This window comes from Heptranchias perlo, chromosome 4, assembly GCF_035084215.1.
Source record: "Heptranchias perlo isolate sHepPer1 chromosome 4, sHepPer1.hap1, whole genome shotgun sequence".
NCBI classification, from domain to species: domain Eukaryota; kingdom Metazoa; phylum Chordata; class Chondrichthyes; order Hexanchiformes; family Hexanchidae; genus Heptranchias; species Heptranchias perlo.
Window position 1 is genome coordinate 25,497,567 of NC_090328.1, and position 23,393 is coordinate 25,520,959.

Genomic DNA, 23,393 nt, shown 5'->3' on the forward strand with positions numbered 1-23,393 from the left:
CCCTCACTCCCAGGCCATACATTGCAAGGAGGGTGGATAACATCTTGCTTCCAGGTTCTTGTCAATCCCACTTTAAAACTAGCAGCTGGAAAGTGCACAAGAACACTGTGGGTTGACTCACCCTCAGATTGATTTTATTATTAATCCCTGGGGAAGCAATGCTTGGTTAAAATGAGAACACACTGCATGGGGGAAGAACCATCTTCTAACTCTATGGTGCAGCAAACCAGTGTACTAAAGCACTGTGTCATCAGAACTGTCTAATTAATATCCTGACTGTAAATTTCCATTTGAACATGCATTTCATAAGTAAAGGACATATTTTTCTATCAGGATGTTGGGCATTTGCACTGGGACTCGGATTCAGTTCTTTAATTGCTGTTTAAGTCAGTTATCCAAAAGATTAAGTCTCGATTAAATTCTGAAAGAATATTAAACTCAAGAAAATGAGCAGTTGTCTATTGATTATGCTTTGAATTATTTCTGAAAAATAAAAGGGACCAGTACTAAGTGAGCCATTTTGGAGCTAATGGAAGTTGAGCTGATGGGAATGTGGCCCATTTTTTAAGGAGGAAAATGGGTCAAGGTGGGTGGGGGAGGTGATCCCATTTCCCTTGAAATATACCTGCTGTTGGCCAGCATTGAATCGTATTATTCCAGTGTCCATTGTGGACCCCAAAATCTGCACATCTTTGATCTGCAATCTGAGAGGTGATAACCTGGTAGCAAGATTATAGAAAAGATGATGATACAAGCATAAAGTTATTAAATTGAAGTACATATTTTGAAATTACAAAACCTCATTATTCTTAATTCTTTGGTGTTCTTGCACACTGATTATGTTCACATTTTATTTTTTTTTTAGTTGCTTGTTCGGTGCAAAACAAGCATTGCACAAATACATAATTGACCCATACATATGCAGTTAACTAGTTTGCAGCATAAAATGAAGGCAATCCGTTATATTGTTTGAAATTTCCTCCAATGTAGTACTTTTTTTTTACATTCCCATCTCATTTAATACTTGTTTGATCAGGACATTAATCATTATTAAATCATTATATCAAACAGGAAAACAGTGGTTAAATAGAATCTTATTTTGGAACATATTGAAATAATGCAGATTAATTTTTATCTGTGTATTGACCACCTACCAATGCTGCACATTATTGCCTAAAGAGTGTTAGATATTGAATTGTTTGATCTATACTGCTTTGTGTTCCCAATTTATTTACTGATTTCACATATATGGTATCTGTATTTCTAACCACCACACACATTTTCCAATACCTTCACCTTGTACGTTCTAGCAATGTTGCGAGCATCCAATACTGATTCGCGAGAAGAAAAGAATGGCTCACTTAGTACTGGTCCCTTTCATTTTTCGGAAATAATTCAAAGCATAATCACTAGACAACTGCTTATTTTCTTGGTTTAATATTCTTTCAGAATTTAATCGAGACTTAATTTTTTTAAATGGGAAAGCCAAACATTTGAATAACTGTCTACTATTGTTAATTGCATCTTAATCTGTACACATGCAACCCCTATGACTCTGTAGCAGAATGTAATGAGTATCCGCAACATTTGTGCAATCTTTCTCCATTTAGCACATTATATTGCATTCTGTGCTGTTACCAATTTAAATGAATACCATAGTCTATAATTATATTTTCAGCATTTTACTAAATAATGTTCTAACGTTAGAAAATGGTTTTTCCTAATGTTTTATGGGTTCATTTTTTCCATCTCCAAATTTTAAAAAAAATCTGAAGGGCCAAATATTGCTTTCAGTGAATATGAATACCGAGGGCCGGGTGAATCAAAACCTTTTTATTTGGATCTTAAAAATATATCATAAAAGAAACACTGCTGTTAAGTTTGCAAATGGCTAGCCTAAATTTTAAAAGCTGTAACCCAAATGTGAGACAATATGAAGATACCCAATTAAAATATTTTCTATTGTTTATAAGGTATAATTATCCAACTGCCTGTGAGAAATACCACAGAAAATGCACAAAAGATATATTTAAAAAAAATTTTTTTTGCTAAAATTTAAGTTGATTTTCTCTCCTTTCTGTCCTGTACATTTTATCGGGTAATGCAACATTCCCTGTTGGAGGATGTGGCAATGCAACCTATTCCCAGCTATTTGCCTTCAATGCTATGCAATTTGCCAAAAGGAGACATGTGAAAGCATCCTGCGGTGGCTTACCTTCCTTTTTTCAGCGAATGCCTCGCCTTCACTTGGCTATGCCACCATGTGCAAGGATCAAGTCTGGAAACCAGTGAGGAATTGTGGACATGAACCAATGTCTTCCCACGTCATTGCACAAAACTGTATTGCTCCACCACATCACCTCCATGTGTATTTTATGCAGTTTTAAGCACATAAACAAATATCTTTGATTTAAATGCACAAGTTAATTTTCTCACCTAGATACTGAAAAAAAATTGTCTCCATTAAATTGTAAGCAAACAAACTGAGAGGGAAATATACTGGCATTTTATAATGTGAGGTTAGAGATACAGGACATACAAGAAAGAAAACTATTCTGCCTCTCCCCACCCACTGAAGGGAAAAAGTTTCCATCTGGTACAATAACCAGTCGTTATGTGCTCCTGTTTAAAATTAGAATTCTAAATGTCTAAGGTGCTGGACACCAGCTGGTTTCTGTAGCAGCCGGTAACTTTCTCCACGGGAAGGGCAGAAAGTTTTCCTTTCTTATGTGGAGCTAACCAGTGAATGATGTTGGCGATAAATTTTCGTTGGCCTGCTGCAATTCGCAACTATAGAGAACATTTATTTATTGTGCGAATGACTGGTATTTTAATATGTTTGTAATTGGCTCTACACAATGCTTTTTTCCCCTTTCTTTACATAAGCCACAGCCTTCAAATTTGCATACTTTTTAGTGAATGGTTTTGAGTCCCTATTAAGATGGCTATTTAGTAGAGTAGTTCAATTTAAATATGCATAATGATATTCATAGAGAATAATACTGATATTCTGCAGATTCTAGGCCAAGATCCTAAAGGGCATATAGACAAGATAAATAACTATATGTTTAACGTAAACATAGACACAGACTCTGCAACAAAAGACCTAGCTGAAATTTAGAAGAGGGAAGGTGAAAAGATGATTTAGATTGAACTACGTTATGCAGAGGGTTATGATTTCACCAGGGCGATCTCAGTGCTGTGGGCAGGACGGAACCCAGACTGAATGGAATCAAACAGGAAGGTTTGGGAGAGATGGGTACGGCATAGGGAGGCAAAGAGATGTTTGAAGACCTTGAGAGGAAAGAGAGTTTAGAGATTGGGTGGTATTTGAAGAGGACGGATGGGTCAAACGTAGGCTTTTTGGTGAACAGGTGATGGCAGCTATGAAAATGAGAGGATGATGCCGGAGTAAAGAATTATTTACAATTCAGCAAGCTTGGGCGCCAGGGGACATAGTTGAGTGTACAACGTTGATTGGGAAGTGGATCAAGGGAGCAGTAGTTGAGTCTTGTGGAAGAGATGAACTTGAAGATTGCAGAAGGGAGCTAGAGAAACTTCAATTTGAGATTGGGACTAGGTCATAAGGAGAGCAGTGAGAGAGAAGGGGGAAGATGGTGGTTTTAGTCTCAAAGACAAAGACATATGTGAGCTCTTTGCACTTGGCTTTTGAGATGATGATGGAATGGGGTTATTGGATGGTTCATCATGGAGAAAACAAGCTGTGGGGTGCCCTTGCCTCCAGGATCCTGGAATGGTAGGAGAATTTGGCTGAGGAGAGCCAGGCGCAGTACTGCTTAACATGATTGAGTCAGGTCTTTTGATGAATAACTCGACCGGTCGTGTACCCGCGACGCACAGGTTTGAAGCCCTGGGATTTAAAGGAGCAAACAAGGGGCCTGTATTGGGGAACAGCCTAGAAGATGTATGATTTGGTGAGAATTAGAGCTTTGAAAACAAAGACGAGGGAGTAATTGAGCAGTTCAACAATGGAAGAGGTGTCTTCATGGGTGGAAGGCCATAAGAAAGAAGCTGTGATCTAGAGTGAATTAGAAAAGGAGCTGGGTGAGATTTTTTTCCCCCCCCAAAGGTGATAGTGGAGGGTGAGGGGGTAGGTAGAGGAACTGAATAATAAATGAGATGAAGAAATGGTCAGAGATGATAAAGACCTCCTAAGTGGAGGGGCAACAAGAGATGGTAAGGTTGTGGGGGTGACTGTAGCTGTAGGTATGGGTGAACATAGGAAGGGACATAGGGACAGGAGTAGGTCATTCAGCCCCTCTAGCCTCCGCCACGATTCAATTAGATCATGACTGATCTGTACCTCAACTCCATTTACCTGTCATAACTTCATATCGGTTGATACCTGTACTCCCTTGAGGGAGTTTATTCGAAGGGTGAAATTGAGAATGTCAAATTCTGATATTACATATGATTCCATGACGTTTACTGGGGATCAAATTCCATGATTCTGCGTATTTTTATGAGAAATCTGTAAATCTATGACCTAGTTGATTTCGTGTTTTCCATACTACAGACTTTTAACTTTCGAAACAGAACAGCATAAGTCTTAAATAAGAAAAGAAAATGCTGGAAATATTCAGCAGGTCAGATAGCATCTGTGGAGAGGGAAACAGAGTTAACGTTTTAGGTCGATGACCTTTCATCAGAACTGTAGATTACTTAAGATTTGTTAATATGTGAACAAAACACAACTTTTAGCCACGAAAAGTAAATAAAATGTTTGAAAAAGCAGCCTGCTAGAGGTAAGTATAGTCATAGTCTGACGTTTTAGAAAAGTCAACTTTGAAACATTTGCATCATCATGGAAAAAGACATCATGGGATAACTATTCTAATCTTGTCTGTCAGCAGCACCTCCTGACAGATTTTGAATGCAAAATGTTTGAATTCCAGTAGGAAATGTATTTTTAACAATGGTTGTCAATTGCTGCAGCTTTTTAGGTTCTCCATCTCTTTAATGCAGCACGATATGAGGAACAAACAAATTATCTGATTAGATGTGACATTTTAACTTTCAGCCTCACACCAAGAAGCTTGAGCCCTACTCCTACAAGTCCTTGCAGTCCATGTAGCCCACTACATGCTTTTCACTTTTGGAGGTAAGGGTATGATATTGTTTCAACCTGCCAAGAGAAAACTCAATTGAAAATAATGTACATATGTGCACTGAGGGAGGACATCCAGTTTTTATTAATATTAAATGTAAGGTTTCCATTTTGTTGCTATTCCTTATCGAGAGTCCATTGATGTTGAAAAATATATTCCCTACTTCTGTGCAATTGTTCTTTTTGTTGTTTGTCTTTCATTTTGCCTTGACTGTTTTCACTCCTCTTGTTTCATTTTCTGCCTGTGCTGTGGACTTTTTCCTTCATGCCTCAGTTGTTGCTTTTTTTTTGTTTCCTTCCCTCACTAACTTGTCTGGTATTCTCCCAATTAGCACATGGACTATGTTTTTGTGACATGCCATACATCTTAGTGTCCAGGACAGCAGGGACTGTGGGGAAATTTTAACCTAACCCGCCCGGTGGGAAACTGTTGGGATCGGATCGTTTGCCTGTTTTGCACCCTGCACAATTTTACTTTCCATTGAAGCCCATAGAAAGTAAAATCGGCCAGGAAGCAAAATGAGCAGCCGATCCAATCCCATCGGTTTCCCACCAGGTGGTTTGGGTTAAAATTACTCCCTTTAAGAATATCCAGCTGGATGTAAAGCTGGAACAAGAATAAATATTTGTGAGGCATTATTCAAGTTCCTCACGTTTGAATAAATGATGTTGTGGCATGCAGGGATGATGAACATATATGTCTATACTGCACTTATGTTACATTATGATTTCTTTTGTTAGTCCCTTCCTTCCTTCCTTTCTTTTATATTTTTAGTTAATTTCTTTTGCTTGCTATCTTTTTCTTGACATGTTTGACATTTTGCGGGGTGCTGTCCCATAGGGTCGATTGCTATCCGGTACCTCAGCCAAGTGAGCGTTATTCATGTGTGACCTTTGCGGTGCCAACAGTCTGTTTGAGCAGAGGAAAAATACGTGCCTGCCTAGAAAACTGCGGGAAGTGTGTCCAGCTGCAGCTATTGTTTGACCGCTTGACGGCTCTGGAACTGCGGATGGACTCACTTTGGAGCATCCGCGATGCTGAGAAAGTCGTGGATAGCACGTTCAGTGAGTTGGTCACACCGCAGATAAAAATTACTGAGGGAGATAGTGAATGGGTGACCAACAGACAGAGGAAGAGTAGGAAGGCAGTGCAGGGGTCCCCTGCGGTCATCTCCCTCCAAAACAGGTATACCGTTTTGGATACTGTTGGGGGAGATGGCTCACCAGGGGAAGGTGGCAGTGGCCAGGTTCATGGCACCGTGGCTGGCTCTGCTGCACAGGAGGGCAGGAAAAAGAGTGGCAGAGCTATAGTGATAGGGGACTCGATTGTAAGGGGAATAGACAGGCGTTTCTGCGGACGCAACCGAGACTCCAGGATGGTATGTTGCCTCCCTGGTGCAAGGGTCAAGGATGTCTCGGAGCGGCTGCAGGACATTCTGGAGGGGGAGGGTGAACAGCCAGTTGTCGTGGTGCATATAGGCACCAACGATATAGGTAAAAAACAGGATGAGGTCCTACAAGCTGAATTTAGGGAGTTAGGAGTTAAACTAAAGAGTAGGACCTCAAAGGTAGTAATCTCAGGATTGCTACCAGTGCCACGGGTTAGTCAGAGTAGGAATGACAGGATAGCTAAGATGAATACGTGGCTTGAGAGATGGTGCAAGCTGGAGGGATTCAAATTCCTGGGCCATTGGAACCGGTTCTGGGGGAGGTGGGACCAGTACAAATTGGACGGTCTGCATCTGGGCAGGACTGGAACCAATGTCCTAGGGGGAGTGTTTGCCAGTGCTGTTGGGGAGGGTTTAAACTAATGTGGCAGGGGGATGGGAACCGATGCAGGAAGTCAGTGGGAAATAAAGTGGTGACAGAAACAAAACGTATTAAGGGAGAGTGTACAGAACATGACCGGACAGATGGTCTGAGAAAGCAGGGCAAAGACCAAGGGAAGTCTAGATTAAACTGCATTTATTTCAATGCAAGAAGTCTGATGGGCAAGGCAGATGAACTCAGGGCATGGATGGGTACATGGGACTGGGATGTTATAGCTATTATTGAAACATGGCTAAGGGAGGGGCAGGACTGGCAGCTCAATGTTCCAGGGTACAGATGCTATAGGAAAGATAGAGCAGGAGGTAAGAGAGGAGGGGGAGTTGCGTTCTTGATTAGGGAGAACATCACGGCAGTAGTGAGAGGGGATATATCCGAGGGTTTGCCCACTGAGTCTATATGGGTAGAACTGAAAAATAAGAAGGGAGAGATCACTTTGATAGGATTGTACTACAGACCCCCAAATAGTCAACGGGAAATTGAGGAGCAAATATGTAAGGAGATTACAGACAGCTGCAAGAAAAATAGGGTGGTAATAGTAGGGGACTTTAACTTTCCCAACATTGACTGGGACAGCCATAGCATTAGGGGCTTGGATGGAGAGAAATTTGTTGAGTGTATTCAGGAGGAATTTCTCATTCAGTATGTGGATGGCCCGACTAGAGAGGGGGCAAAACTTGACCTCCTCTTGGGAAATAAGGAAGGGCAGGTGACAGAAGTGTTAGTGAGGGATCACTTTGGGACCAGTGATCATAATTCCATTAGTTTTAAGATAGCTATGGAGAAGGATAGGTCTGGCCCAAAAGTTAAAATTCTAAATTGGGGAAAGGCCAATTTTGATGGTATTAGACAGGAACTTTCAGAAGTTGATTGGGAGAGTCTGTTGGCAGGCAAAGGGACGTCTGGTAAGTGGGAGGCTTTCAAAAGTGTGTTAACCAGGGTTCAGGGTAAGCACATTCCTTATAAAGTGAAGGGCAAGGCTGGTAGAAGTAGGGAACCTTGGATGACTCGGGAGATTGAGGCACTCGTCAAAAAGAAGAAGGAGGCATATGACAAGCATAGGCAGCTGGGATCAAGTGGATCCCTTGAAGAGTATAGAGATTGCCGGAGTAGAGTTAAGAGAGAAATCAGGAGGGCAAAAAGGGGATATGAGATTGCTTTGGCAGATCAGGCAAAGGTGAATCCAAAGAGCTTCTACAAATACATAAAGGGCAAAAGGGTAACTAGGGAGAGAGTAGGGCCTCTTAAGGATCAACAAGGTCATCTATGTGCGGAACCACAAGAGATGGGTGAGATCCTGAACGAATATTTCACATCGGTATTTACGGTTGAGAAAGGCATGGATGTTAGGGAACTTGGGGAAATAAATAGTGATGTCTTGAGGAGTGTACATATTACAGAGAGGGAGGTGCTGGAAGTCTTAACGCGCATCAAGGTAGATAAATCTCCGGGACCTGATGAAATGTATCCCAGGACGTTAAGGGAGGTTAGGGAGGAAATTGCGGGTCCCCTAGCAGAGATATTTGAATCATCCACCGCTACAGGTGAGGTGCCTGAAGATTGGAGGGTAGCAAATGTTGTGCCTTTGTTTAAGAAGGGCGGCAGGGAAAAGCCTGGGAACTACAGACCAGTGAGCCTGACATCTGTAGTGGGTAAGTTGTTAGAGGTTATTCTGAGGGACAGGATCTACAGGCATTTGGAGAGGCAGGGACTAATTAGGAACAGTCAGCATGGTTTTGTGAGAGGAAAATCATGTCTCACGAATTTGATTGAGTTTTTTGAAGGGGTAACCAAGAAGATAGATGAGGGCTGTGCAGTAGACGTGGTCTACATGGACTTCAGCAAAGCATTTGACAAGGTACCGCATGGTAGGTTGTTACATAAGGTTAAATCTCATGGGATCCAAGGTGAGGTAGCCAATTGGATACAAAATTGGCTTGACGACAGAAGACAGAGGGTGGTTGTCGAGGGTTGTTTTTCAAACTGGATGCCTGTGTCCAGCGGTGTGCCTCAGGGATCGGTGCTGGGTCCGCTGTTATTTGTTATTTATATTAATGATTTGGATGAGAATTTAGGAGGCATGGTTAGTAAGTTTGCAGATGACACCAAGATTGGTGGCATTGTGGACAGTGAAGAAGGTTATCTAGGATTGCAACGGGATCTTGATAAATTGGGCCAGTGGGCCGATGAATGGCAGATGGAGTTTAATTTAGATAAATGTGAGGTGATGCATTTTGGTAGATCGAATCGGGCCAGGACCTACTCCGTTAATGGTAGGGCGTTGGGGAGAGTTATAGAACAAAGAGATCTAGGAGTACAGATTCATAGCTCCTTGAAAGTGGAGTCACAGGTGGATAGGGTGGTGAAGAAGGCATTCAGCATGCTTGGTTTCATTGGTCAGAACATTGAATGCAGGAGTTGGGATGTCTTGTTGAAGTTGTACAGGGCATTGGTGAGGCCACACTTGGAGTACTGTGTACAGTTCTGGTCACCCTATTATAGAAAGGATATTATTAAACTAGAAAGAGTGCAGAAAAGATTTACTAGGATGCTACCGGGACTTGATGGTTTGACTTACAGGGAGAGGTTAGACAGACTGGGACTTTTTTCCCTGGAGAGTAGGAGGTTAAGGGGTGATCTTATAGAAGTCTATAAAATAATGAGGGGCATAGATAAGGTCGATAGTCAAAATCTTTTCCCAAAGGTAGGGGAGTCTATAACGAGGGGGCACAGATTTAAGGTGAGAGGGGAGAGATACAAAAGGATCCAGAGGGGCAATTTTTTCACTCAAAGGGTGGTGAGTGTCTGGAACGAGCTGCCAGAGGCAGTAGTAGAGGCGGGTACAATTTTGTCTTTTAAAAAGCATTTGGACAGTTACATGGGGAAGATGGGTATCGAGGGATATGGGCCAAGTGCAGGCAATTGGGACTAGCTTAGTGGTATAAACTGGGCGACATGGACATGTTGGGCCGAAGGGCCTGTTTCCATGTTGTAACTTCTATGATTCTATGAAAACTAGTAAAAGTTGATCAACAGCGTCACAAAGAAGCTGGCAACTCAAAAACATCCCTGACTTTAAGCCGTATGACTTGCGAAGATGGGAGTTAGACTGAAAGTGCAGTGGCTCATGAGCTTGTTATTATTGAAGCTGCAGGTATATTTTTAACATTCCATCACTTTTTTAAAAAAAAGTTGGGGGAAAGCTGAAGTACACAAATGTTTAGTTCATAGGGGCATGCTAAAGGCAAGAGATTTAGTTTTTAAGGAAGTCTGGAGGCATGCACCTTCACGTCCTTAGAAAATATAGTTTTTTTAATATGTGATTTGGTGCATTTTCTGGCATTTCAGAGCCTACTGTAATTGTACCGTTTCAAGTCATAAATAATGTTACCTGAAAGGATTACAGACATTTTAAGTACCAGTCGATCTTCTATGGCATTGCATATGGGAAGTCAAGACCTATTGTACTCTTACGGTGAAGTGGGGTTAGAGAAGGGGAATAATTGGATTAGAGTGGATGCTCAGTCGTTGAGTATATTCAAGATTCAGATCGATAGATTTTTGAACTCTAAGGGAAATGGGATCAGGCGGGAAAGTGGAGTTGAGGTCGAAGATCAGCCATGATCTGATTGAATGGCGGAGCAGGCTCGAGGGGTCGTATGGCCTACTCCTATTTCTTACGTTCTTATATTCTTAAAGATGTCTGTCCTTATTTTTATATTTGTATTAAAAAAAAACATTTCTGTGCCCAGATTTATAATGGAAAACTGCCTATGTAAACTTGTCACTCTGTAATCATACCCTCTTGGCAGTGTTGGCACTGCAGTGCCTCCACTGGGGGACGATATGATTACAGTGTGACAACTTTACATGGGAATTTTCATTATAAATGTGGACGCGGGAATTTATAATGGAAACAGTTGACCGGCAGTGTGCGCAGTCGCAAAATTTTTAATATATTACATATCGATTTCCCGTGGCTGTACATGTGAACAGTCAAGGACAAGTGTAGTCTTCAGTTGAAGTGTTCTTCTGCCAGTCTCGCCTACAGCCTATTTTGTTCTTTTGAACCTGTCAGAAAAGTTTATTTTCTTGTGCTAGAAATAAAAGTCGTTACTGCAGTCATTAAAATTAAAGATAAAGTTCACAACAATATGATTTATAGCAGTCAGCATAAGGAGTTGAATTTTGTGCTCTCTGATCCACCTGTGACTGACTGCCTGGCTGCAGTCTGGGGTTTGCAATCAATAATACTCTTATTGATTATTAATGTTACTGCTCATATTGCCCCATGGATGTTGACCTGGATGGCGCAGCCTCTCTCCTGATTACCCCACGAGAGCAAATGGATTGCCTCCATGCGTGTATAAACAAACCACATGCCACTTTCAAAGTTACAGAACATAACTGGTGCTGCGCTCACACACATACAAGCCTGTGGTACTCATCGTAATAGTATATCCTGTAGTAAAATCCCAAATTGAGGAACCTCAGTGGCTGGACGGACCAGTAGGTCTTTCACTGTCCGTCATTTTTCGTATGTTTCATAAATTAAATAAAATTCCTTATCACTCCAACTCCATTTCCTATTTTATTTCCAAAACCTGCCAATTCCATAAATGTAGTGACAGGAATGTTCAAATAACACCAAATAATGCACTCACACCAGGAAACTAAAATAAAAATAGGCTGCAACTAATCTTGGAAAAAATTAACCTTCACATAAGACAACAGTTGGGCATACCCTGAATAGCTCCATTTGAGGAAAAAAAAAGCTACATTTTAACAGATTTCTTATATTGCTTATTTTGGGGCAAACATGAAACGAACACAACTGTGACTCTCAGATACCATCAACTCATTTGTTCTGCCTCAAATTGATGCGAACTAACAGTCAGGGAAAGTAACATCTCTAACAGTCTCCAGCCCTGCCCTCCAAATAATCTGATTGGTTCACAATGTTCAACTCCACTCCCATGCAAAAGCTGATTTTTCTTGTGAAAATTTGACAAGCTGACACATTCTGAAAAGCTAACTGGCAGCTTAAAAAGCTGAGAGTTTGTACGAATAGGAAAGTCACAGCCGAACCTGATCCTGTCCTCACTTGACATCCATACGTGTATTTGCTGTAGGCGTAGTTGGATATGTTCAAGATAACAATGATTTTTTTCTGGCTTTAATATAAAGTACAAGGTACAGGACCCCATTATTTGCCATTGGTGCCCAACTCTGTCTCTCACCATTATTAACTCCAAAGCTGTTGATGTACTATCTGACTACCTGCCCCAACATTAAGCCATGGTTGAGTCAAAATTTAATTCTGTTCAACGTCTGGGAAACCAAAGTCATCCCTTTCGGTACCTGCAGCACCTTTGTGCATCTAGATTCAGCTCCATCAATGTCCCTGGCGGTCTGCCTAGGCTAAGTCAGGTGGTGCACAACCTTACCATTCTGCTCCATTTGGTTGCTGATGACCCTACCCCTCTCTACTTCCAGTAATGAAATCCTAACGGGATGTCTTTATCACCAAATAATTGATTTCTTGAATGCTCTTTGCTGGCTCCTTCCTACTTTTTTTTTTACAAAATGTAATTAAACCAAAATTAAATACTGTGCAGATTTGGGCTGCACACTACAGGAAGGATACTGAGGCTAATAAGAGGATACAACACATATTCATTGGGATGCTGCCTACTGTGAAGAAATATGAATATGAAGAAAGACTTGAAAAATTGGATCTTTTCTCATTTGAACAATGCAAATTATGAGGTGATTTGATAGTGTTTAAAATTATGAAAGAACGGGACAGGGTAGATAGAAGCAGACTGTTTCCAGTAGTTGAGGGGCCATAGATACAAGATTAAATGTAAGAGACTTAGGACAGAGAGCAGGAGAAACTTCTTTACACAGAGTTGTGAGGCTTTGGAATTTATTTCCAGGCTTAATGGTTGTGGCAGAAACTGTCAACTTTCAAGATTAGTTTGGATAGGTGGATGAAGGAAAAGGTATTGAAGGGATATGGGAACAAAGTGGGTAAATGTGATCAGAATTATTTGCTCGCGTGGAGGGTAAACGCTGACATGGACTAGTTGGGCCGAATGGCCTGTTTCTGTGTTGTAACATTTATATATTTCAATTTAAAACTATGCAACTTGTGACCCCTCTCACGCAAAGTCCTGGACATCCATTGCTTCTGTCTTTCTGAAGCTCCACTAGCTCCCTGCTCCCAGGATATTGCTTTCAAAGTCCTTGTTTCCATTTTCAAATTCCTCCATGATGTGGGACCACCGAATTTGAGCAGTTTTCTCCAGCTGTATGTCCTACCCTGCACCCTTTGGTCCTGGATTACTGCTAGTCTCTTGCTTCTTCCACTCCACCACCACTATTCCTCTGTTCTTTGGAATGCTCTTCCAACACCAGTTTGCCTTGCTAAGTGTCAGCAATGTTCAAAGTACTAATTGACTCAGTTAGTAGCACTCAGGTCTCTGAGTGGGGTTGTGTGTTCAAGACCCACTCCAGAGCACATAATCTAGCTGATTTTTTTTTTCCAAAAAATATACTTTATTCATAAAAATTTGCAGCAATACATACAATACAGTTGTCATATCACATTCCAGACGTACACAATACAGATTATACAATTTGCAGGTTACATCAAGTACAGTTCAAAGAACACATTGTACATAATTACAGTTCATGACAGTCTAGGTGCCTCATTGCATTACACTCAATACAGATTATTGATTACAGATTCATTACAGGTACATTTCAGATTCATTGCAGGTGCATTACATCAATTTGAATTTTACATTCTGCCCGAGGGGTTTTTCCCTGATTGCAGCCCCTCGGTATACAATGGCCGGACTGATACTTCAATTTAGTGCTCAGCAGCTGCTGTATTTCAGATGAGATGTTAAAATCTTCCTTCAAAGCTTCTTAGAAAACCCATCTCTGTAACTTTGGGCCAGATTTCGCTGGAGCGGGGCATGCCCCATTAATTAGACTTGTTCGTGCACGTTTAGATTTTAAAATATTTTGCCCACAAAGTTGCTGGAAGTGCGAGCTGATAATGGCACAGCGTGGGCAACAGGGCAGCTGGGACCTTAGTGAACAATGGGACAAACAATAACGAATTAAATTTAAGGACTGAGAAGGAGGATGAATCACAGTGGGTGAATTCAATGTTAAATTAAGTACAGAGAAAGAAATAAAGAGAGAAAGAAAGATTGGATTAAGAGAGAGAAAAAAAGAGACGGAAAGGAAAAAAAGTTTAAAAATTTAAAATTTGACATTTTTGTAGTCGTCGAAAACAATTAGCAACATGAAGGAATGAGACTCCACACTTATAATTGTTCACTTTCTGGGAAAGAGAAGTTGATCGGTAGTCATTAACAATTATCACATTATTAAAAGGGTACTTGCACTGTTAATTACTAGACTTAACTTTCTGTGGCAAGTTTAATGGGCAATTAATGTGCAAATGCAGCAACTTCATGCAAATCACAGGGAGGTTAAGCACAAAATGCCACTTTCGCAAAGCTAACGGCAGAGCGGCACAAATCGGTCAGCAACGGGGTATCTCTTCCCTGCTACGAGTTGTTGGCCAATTTGTGCATTAATAACGACATGCGTCATTCAGAAGCCGTTATTTTTTCAGCAAAATCTGGGCCTGTGTTTTTTTTTCCCGCCCCCCCACCCGCCTTCTCCTTTTTTCCTTCCAGTTTCCTGCTGGGCATCCTCCATTTCATGCTTGTTAAACACATTCAGATATTCTGCTTTTATGTTTCCAAAGGCTGATGTGATTTTTGTTCCTGCTGTGAAGTTTGGAAGCGCTTTTAGGCTACTGTTTACAGATTTTATTTTTTGAGGTTAATTTCTTGAGGTGATTTGTGCCGTCTCATGCTTCTAGTGTGTGTTTGCATTGCTGATGATAGGTTGGTTATCAGTTGCTATGGATGTTGTCAGGAGAATGTTGCAGTGCGGGGGAGGGGTGGGTATAACGCAGTGTGGAGCTGCTCTTGAAGTTGAAGTGATATCTGTGTGTGACCTCTGATTAACGAATTGCTCCCAAAAAGATTCAGTTCTAAATGTTCCATTACACATTCCTGGCTGTGTGCATTCTCCCTTCTTTAACCTGAAAATGGAGATTATTTTTGTCCTATTGTGCTGTGACTTTGGCTTTCTTTTTTACAGCTTGGCTGAAGAATAAAACCTGTTGTAGTATTGAAAGTATTTCTCTCTTCAATTTCTAATGTATGACTTGCAGTTTTAGTATTCTGATGTTTGTTTATAACTAATAAATCAGTGTGGAAAAAAAGACCATTACAATCACTTCCTTCCCTTGGTATCACTTGTAGTGAATGACAGATTCTTCTTAAAAGTGAAGGTCATTTTTGATGCAGACAGTACCATATGGCAGACTTGTCAAGACTTATGTTAAGGTAAAAAGAAAAAACTGCAAATGCTGAAATTCTGAAATCAAAACCAAATATGCTGGAAATATACAACGCACCCCTTGGCAGCTGGGGAGAAAAGACAGGTTAGTATTTCTGATGGAGACCATTTGTTAGATCTAAAAAAGGAAGGTGGATTGATGACTTTATCAAGCTGACCAAAATAAAAAGGAGGAGAGCATCTTGGGTAAAAGTTATGAATCAAATATGCTAAATACTAGTTCAAAGGATTAGCTAATTGGTTCAAAGAACTGGCAAGAAGGGTTTGTGAAGGGTAGGTTGGTGGGAGTGGTCCTGGTTTTCATTCCCAGCCATGATTTTTGCCGAAGGAGTTTGAGGCACATTTGTAGGCCCTTGCTGCCCACTGGATGTGGAGCTTTTTTTTAATTCATTCATGGGATGTGGGTGTCACTGGCTAGACCAGCATTTATTGCCCATCCCTAATTGCCCTCGAGAAGGTGGTGGTGAGCCGCCTTCTTGAACCGCTGCAGTCCATGTGGTGACGGTTCTCCCACAGTGCTGTTAGGAAGGGAGTTCCAGGATTTTGACCCGGCAACGATGAAGGAACGGCGATATATTTCCAAGTCAGAATGGTGTGTGACTTGGAGGGGAACGTGCAGGTGGTGTTGTTCCCATGTGCCTGCTGCCCTTGTTCCTCTAGGTGGTAGAGGTCCCGGGTTTGGGAGGTGCTGTCGAAGAAGCCTTGGTGAGTTGCTGCAGTGCATCCTGTGGATGGTACACACTGCAGCCACAGTGCGCCGGTGGTGGAGTGAGTGAATGTTTAGGGTGGTGGATGGGGCACCAACCAAGCAGGCTGCTTTGTCCTGGATGGTGTCGAGCTTCTTGAGTGTTGTTGGAGCTGCACTCACCCAGGCAAGTGGAGAGTATTCCATCACACTCCTGACTTGTGCCTTGTAGATGGTGGAAAGGCTTTGGGGAGTCAGGAGGTGAGTCACTCGCCGCAGAATACCCAGCCTCTGACCTGCTCTTGTAGCCACAGTATTTATATGGCTGGTCCAGTTAAGTTTCTGGTCAATAGTGACCCCCAGGATGTTGATGGTGGGGGATTCGGCGATGATAATGCCGTTGAATGTCAAGGGGAGGTGGTTATTGCCTGTCACGTGTGGCGCGAATGTTACTTCCCATTTATCAGCCCAAGCCTGGATGTTGTCCAGGTCTTGCTGGATGTGGGCACGGACTGCTTCATTATCTGAGAGGTTGCGAATCGATCTGAACACTGTGCAATCATCAGCGAACATCCCCATTTCTGACCTTATGATAGAGCTGCAGCTGTTCAAGCCTCAAAATTGCAAGGCTACAACTTTGACTGAAAGTGTTCACAATAGGGAGGAAGAGTGTTCATCTTTATTGTACTTACCTACCTAGAGTGACATGTGCAAGTCTTGCCATTTGTTTAAATCAGCTTATAGTTTGGTTGCGCGGGAGCGGAGGTCGGGGGGGAAGGTTTCAGTGTAACTTCTATGCCAAGATAACTGAACCCACACTCTAATGACAAAGGATAGAACTCCATATGCGTTTGGGAAATTCCTAAGCAAGGACATGTTCATAGGATCATAGTACCATAGTAGGTACAGCACAGGAGAAGGCCATTTGGCCCATCGTGCCTATGCCGGCTCTTTGAGAGAGCTATCTAATTAGTCCCATTTCCCATCTCTATCCCCATAGCCCTGTAAATTTTTTCCCTTGAAGTATTTATCCAATTCCCATTTGAACGTTATTATTGAATCTGCTTCCAACACCCTTTCAGGCAGTGCATTCCAGATCACTACAAGTCACTGCGTAAAGAAATGTTTCCTCATGTCGCTTCTGGTTCTTTTGCCGATCACCTTAAATCTGTGTCCTCTGGTTACCGACCTTTCTGCCACTGGAAACAGTTTCTCCTTATTTACTCTTTTCAAAACTGTTTGTGATTTTGAACATTTTTATCAAATCTCCTCATAACCCTCTCTGTACTAAGGAGAACAACCCCAGTTTCAACAGCTTCTCCACGTTACAGAAGTCCGTAATCCCTGGTACCAGTCTAATAAATCTCTTCTGCACCCTCCTAAAGTGTGGTGCCCAGAATTGAACACAATACTCCAGTGCTTTATAAAGGTTTAGCATAACTTTCCTTGCTTTTGTACTCTATGCCTTTATTAATAAAGCCGAGGATCCAATATGCTTTTTTAATAGCCTTCTCAACTTGCCCTGTCACCTTCAAAGATTAGTGTACATATACTTAAAATAGATAAGTGACCTGGTCCGGATGGGATGCACCCTAGGATGCTGAGGGAAGTAAGGGGGGAGATTGCGGAGGTACTGGCCACAATCTTCCAGATGTCCTTAGAAACGGCGGTGGTGCCAGAGGACTGGAGAATTGCAAATGTTACACCCTTGTTCAAAAAAGGGTGTAAAGATAAACCCAGCAACTACAGGCCAGTTAGTTTAACATCGATGGTGGGGAAACTTTTGGAAACGATAATCCGGGACAGAATTAACAGTCACTTGGACGAGTGTGGATTGATTAGGGAAAGCCAGCACGGATTTGTTAAAGGCAGATCGTGTTTAACTAACTTGATGGAGCTTTTTGATGAGGTGACAGAGAGGGTAGATGAGGGCAATGCTGTTGATGTGGTGTATATGGATTTTCAAAAAGCGTTTGATAAAGTGCCACATGGTAGGCTTGCTATTAAGATTGCGGCCCATGGAATAAAGGGGACAATAGCAACATGGATGCAGAATTGGCTAAATGACAGGAAACAGAGAGTAGTGGTGAGTGGTTGTTTTTCGGACTGGAGGGAGGTGTGCAGTGGTGTTTTCCAGGGGTCTGCGCTGGGACCACTGCTTTTCTTGATATATAGTAATAACTTGGACTTGGGTGTACAGGGCACAATTTCAAAATTTGCGGAAGACATAAAACTTGGAAGGGTAGTGAACAGTGAGGAGGATAGCAATAGATTTCAAGAGGATATAGACAGTCTGGTGGCATGGGCGGACACGTGGCAGATGAAGTTTAACGCTGAAAAATGCAAGGTGATGCCTTTCGGTAGGAAAAATGAAGAGAGACAATATAAACTAGAGGGCACAATTCTAAAAGGGATGGAGGAACAGAGGGATCTGGGGTTGTATGTGCATATATCGTGGAAGGTGGCAGGGCAGGTTGAGAAAGCTGTTAAAAAGCATACTAGTTCCTGGGCTTTATAAATAGAGGCATAGAGTACAAAATCAAGGAAGTAATGATGAACCTTTATAAAACACTGGTTCGGCCACAACTGGAGTATTGTGTCCAGTTATGGGCACTGCACTTTAGGAAGGATGTGAAGGCCTTAGAGAGGGTGCAGAGGAGATTTACTAGAATGATCTCAGGGATGAGGGACTTAAATTACGTGGATAGACTGGAGAGGCTGGGGTGGTTCTCCTTCGAACAGAGAAGGTTGAGAGGAGATTTGATAGAGGTATTCAAAATCATGGAGTCTAGACAGAGTAGATGGAGAGAAACTGTTCCCATTGGCGGAAGGCTCAAGAACCAGAGGGCACAGATTTAAGGTGATTGGCAAAAGAACCAAAGGTGATATGAGGAAAAACTTTTTTACACAGCGAGTGGTTAGGATCTGGAATACACTGCCCGAGGGGGTGGTGAAGGCAGATTCAATCATGGCCTTCAAAAGGGAACTGGATAAGTACTTGAAAGGAAAAAATAAACAGGGCTACGGGGATAGGGCAGGGCAGTGGCACTAGCTGGATTGCTCATGCATAGAGCTGGCGCGGACTCGATGGGCCGAATGGCCTCCATCTGTGCTATAACCTTCTATGATTCTAGGTTTCACTGTTCCTGCACTCCCTCAAAATTGTACCATTTAATTTATATTGCCTCTCCTCATTCTTCCTACCATAATGTATCGCTCCACACTTCTCTGCATTAAATTTCATCTGCCACGTGTCTGCCTATTTCATCAGTCTGCCTATGTCCTCCACATTGTTTACCACATTTCTGAGTTTCGTGTCCTCTCCAAACTTTGAAATTACACCCTCTATATCCAAGTCCTGGTCATTAATATATATCAAAAAGAGCAGTGGTCCTAATACTGACCCATGGGGAACACCATTGTATACTTCCCTCCAGTCTGAAAAACAACCATTCACCACTACTCTCTGCTTTCTACCCCGTAGCCAATTTTGTTTACATGCTGCCACTGTCCCTTTAATCCCATGGGCTTTAATTTTGCTAACACGTCTATTATGTGGTACTTTATCAAATGCCTTTTGAAAGTCCACATACACAACATTAACCGCACTACCTTCATCTACCTGCTCCGTTACTTCATCAAAGAACTCAAGTTAGTCAAACACGATTTTCCTTTAACAAATCCATGCTGATTTCCATTTATTAGCACATAGTTTTCCAAGTGCCAATTAATATTGTCCGGAATTATTGTGTCTCAAAGTTTCCCCACCACCAACATAAGGCTGACTGGCCTGTAATTGCTGGGTTTATCACACTCCCCTGTTTTGGACAGGGGTGTGACATTTGCAGTCCGCTGTCCCCATATCTAAGGAGGATTGGAAGATTGTGGTGAACCTCCGCAATTTCCACCCTCACTTCCCTCAGTAACCTAGGATGCATCCCATCTGGACCGGGTGACTTTTCTACTTTGTGTAGTCTTTTAAGTACCTCCTCTTTATCTGTTTTTATCCTATCCAATATTGTTATATCTCCTCCTTTATTGCTCCATTGGCAGCATCCTCTTTTCTAGTGAAGACGAATGCAAAGTATTCATTTAGTACTTCACTCATGCCCTCTGCCTCCACAAAAAGATCCCCTTTTTTGTCCCTAATCGGGCCCACCCTTCCTTTGACTACCCTTTTATTATTTATATGTTTATAAAAGACTTTTGGGTTTCCTTTTTATGTTAGCTGCAAATCTAATTTCATGATCTCTCTTTGCCGTTCTTATTCCCTGTTTTAGATCTCCTCTGTACTTTTTGTATTCAGTTTGGTTCTCTATTGTATTATGAACTGTTTCATTTTAATCTCTATATCTTTAGTCATCCAGGGAGCTCTAGCTTTGGATGCTCTTCCTTTCCCCCTCATGGGAATGTGTCTACTCAGTACCTGAACCATTTCCTCCTTGAAGGCCTCCCATTGTTCAATTACCTTTTTGCCTACCAATTTTTGATTCCAATCCACCCGGGCAAGGTTCCCTATTAATTCACTGAAAGTACCCCTCCTCCAGTTTAGTATTTTCACATTTGATTGTTCCTTGTCCTTTTCCATAACTATTCTAAACCTAATGATATTATGATCACTGTTCCCCCACTGAAACATGTTCGACTTGTCCCACTTCATTCCCCAGAACTAGATCCAGCACTGTTTCCTTCCTGGTTGGGCTGGAAACACACTGTTCACGAAAGTTCTCTCGTACGCATTTCAGGAATTCCTCCCCCTCTTTGCTGTTTACATTGTTACTGTCCCAGTCTATGTTCTATATTTTCGAGTAGATAAGCTTATATCCAGCAAGCACTGATGATTTGGAGGATATTGGGATGGTGGTTGTTGCAGTTAGTTATCAATAGCAATGTTGTCTTCAGCATATAGGGATATTTTGTGTTCAGGCCTTCCACCCCTTACTGCTTGGGTGTCAGGGTTTGCTCTGATGCATGATCCCAAGAGTTCTATGGTCCAGGCAAAGAGAAAGAGATATAGAGCTTACTTAGTTGGTTTGCCAATGAAAGGGGAATGCAGGGGGTCTAAGACTGTTGGTGCACATCATGATTTTTATGCATTGGTGTGAATTGACTGTTCTGTAGGCATCTGGGGGAGTTCTCCTCTCCGATAACATCGTGAAGGAATTTCAGCAGGAGTGTATTCAGCTTAGGAAGTACAGTCTTGTAGGATTCATCTGGGTTACAGTTGGCCCTTGCTGCTTTCCCTGACTGGAAGTTTTTTTTTAAACAGCCAGCTGGTTCTCACTGGCTGCAATTAGGGACTTAACTGATGGTGTATGTTCCAGGAGGAGCTGACAAAGCGGAGAGGTTGGTTACGGATTGTGTGGATTCAAGGTCCAATAGTTTGCAAATTCTTTTTTGAACTGTGAGATCAGAGGTAAGATCACCATCCTTTTTAAACTTTAACAGTTTTGCTATCTGTTTTTTGTCATAGGAACATTGTGAAGACCTTCTCTGGACTTCCATCCTGTTCATAGTATTTGGGTCTGGTTTATCAGCTGCTAATAGCAGATTGTTTAGTTTCTGTCTGACTTGTATTGGACTCTTAAAGTGATCTATGTTTATTGACCCCTGCTTGGGTTTCTTACTCTTTTACGTTCCTTTCCAGTGCTTGCAGTCCTTTTCACATTGTGGCAGAGATTAGTCGTTTGACGTGATCCCTAAGCACTGCATTGGTGGTCTGTAGGAAGGTTAGGTCTGAATCGGATCTTTGAATAACTGAGAAGGGCTAGACTTAGAGGCCAGTGTAGTAGGATGGATGGTAGTAGGAGTTGGGTCAAGTAGAAGGCAAATTCTTTCTTGGGGGTGGATGGTATGCCAGCCCATATATCCACCAGGTTGGATTGCTCTGGCTACTTGACCTGGGCACCCTATGCCAGCTGGGAGTCTGTGGTTAGAGGTTACAGTTTAGGTGCTCCCGCGATTGCAGTGTCTTCCCTATGGGGTGAGCAAGAGGAACATTCCCGTTGGCAGTGCAATGGAGTTTTCTTTTAAGAGCTTAGGCATGAAGCATTGTTACTAACTGCTCTGCCAACAGCTCTTTTACCAGGATGGCAGATTTGGGGGATAATTGTCTCCAGGAAGAATAGGAGGTATTTGTTGATGAGTGCAACACCCAAGTAAATGGTAGTCCCTGTTTAGTCCACCCCAATCCCTTGTAAGCTTGCCATGTTCTGCAGGTGAACCTTTTGGACAAATACTATGCCTGCCTGTTCTTTCCATCAAACTTTGAAAATTCTGGTAGAATTTTCACAGGACCAAGCTTTACGTGAAATGTCACCTCACTGCATAGGCTGCGAACATATATTTCCACCTGCTGGACCTAGAAAGATTACATTAAATACGTTATTTGTATTGCACCTGTCTTCATTTCCGTGCCTAGGATATTGTCAACTATACATGTTTTAAGAACACCGGGATCGATACCCTGACCAGAATATTCATCCAGGCTCCAAATGAATCCTCATCAAGGAGTTAATGATGCTTAAATTGGGTTTGTTGAACTGTCTTACATCAACTACTTCAGATTATATTAGCATCTATACTACAACCTCCCATCAGGATTTACACAAGCTACTGAGTGACTAATGCTAAACTAATCTCACCATTTTATTTCAGACAGCTGATAAGTTAACAGTGTTAGATTGCCAGTCTATTGAATAGAAAGGCTACGTGCTTTTTTAAAAATTCGTTCATGGGATGTGGGCGTCGCTGGCGAGGCCAGCATTTATTGCCCATCCTTAATTGCCCGAGAAGGTGGTGGTGAGCCACCGCTGCAGTCCATGTGGTGAAGGTTCTCCCACAGTGCTGTTAGGAAGGGAGTTCCAGGATTTTGACCCATGCTTGAAGTAAGCATGTTTCAAAACGTATCAAACCTTGTCTTTATGAGCTGGTGTGGATGAACTGGTTGCCTCGTGTCCCTCTGGGAGCCTTCTGAGATGTAGATGGGTAAGGTAATGCAGTGGTTATACTACTGGACTAGTGATCCAGAGACCTGGACTAATAATCTAGAGAACGTGAGTTCAAGTCCCACCATGGCAGCTTGAAAATTTGAATTCTGTTTAAATTATCTGGAATAAAAACCTGGTATCAGTAAAAGCGATCAGATTGTCATAAAAACCCAACTGGTTCGCTCTAGTCCCACTGCCAAAGTGGTTGACTCTTATCTGTCCTTAGAAAGCCACTTCTCAGGGCAACTAGGGATGGGCAATAAATGCTGGCTTTGCCAGCAAAGCCCACACCCCAAGAATGAATTTTTAA

General features: G+C 42.0%; 1 protein-coding gene across 9 annotated transcripts in view; it reads left to right on the forward strand.

Annotated features, from left to right (window-relative positions):
* LOC137320789 (microtubule-associated serine/threonine-protein kinase 4-like) overlaps positions 1 to 23,393 on the forward strand; it is a 372,901-nt gene that overhangs the window by 197,712 nt on the left and 151,796 nt on the right. For 5 of the 9 annotated variants that reach the window (XM_067982619.1, XM_067982622.1, XM_067982621.1 and 2 more), the window contains one exon: positions 5,042 to 5,122. The exons of the other annotated variants lie outside the window; for them this stretch is intronic. In XM_067982619.1, coding sequence (XP_067838720.1) covers positions 5,042 to 5,122 — 81 coding nt within the window. The remainder of the gene's footprint in view (positions 1 to 5,041; positions 5,123 to 23,393) is intronic. 9 annotated transcript variants of the gene reach the window in all.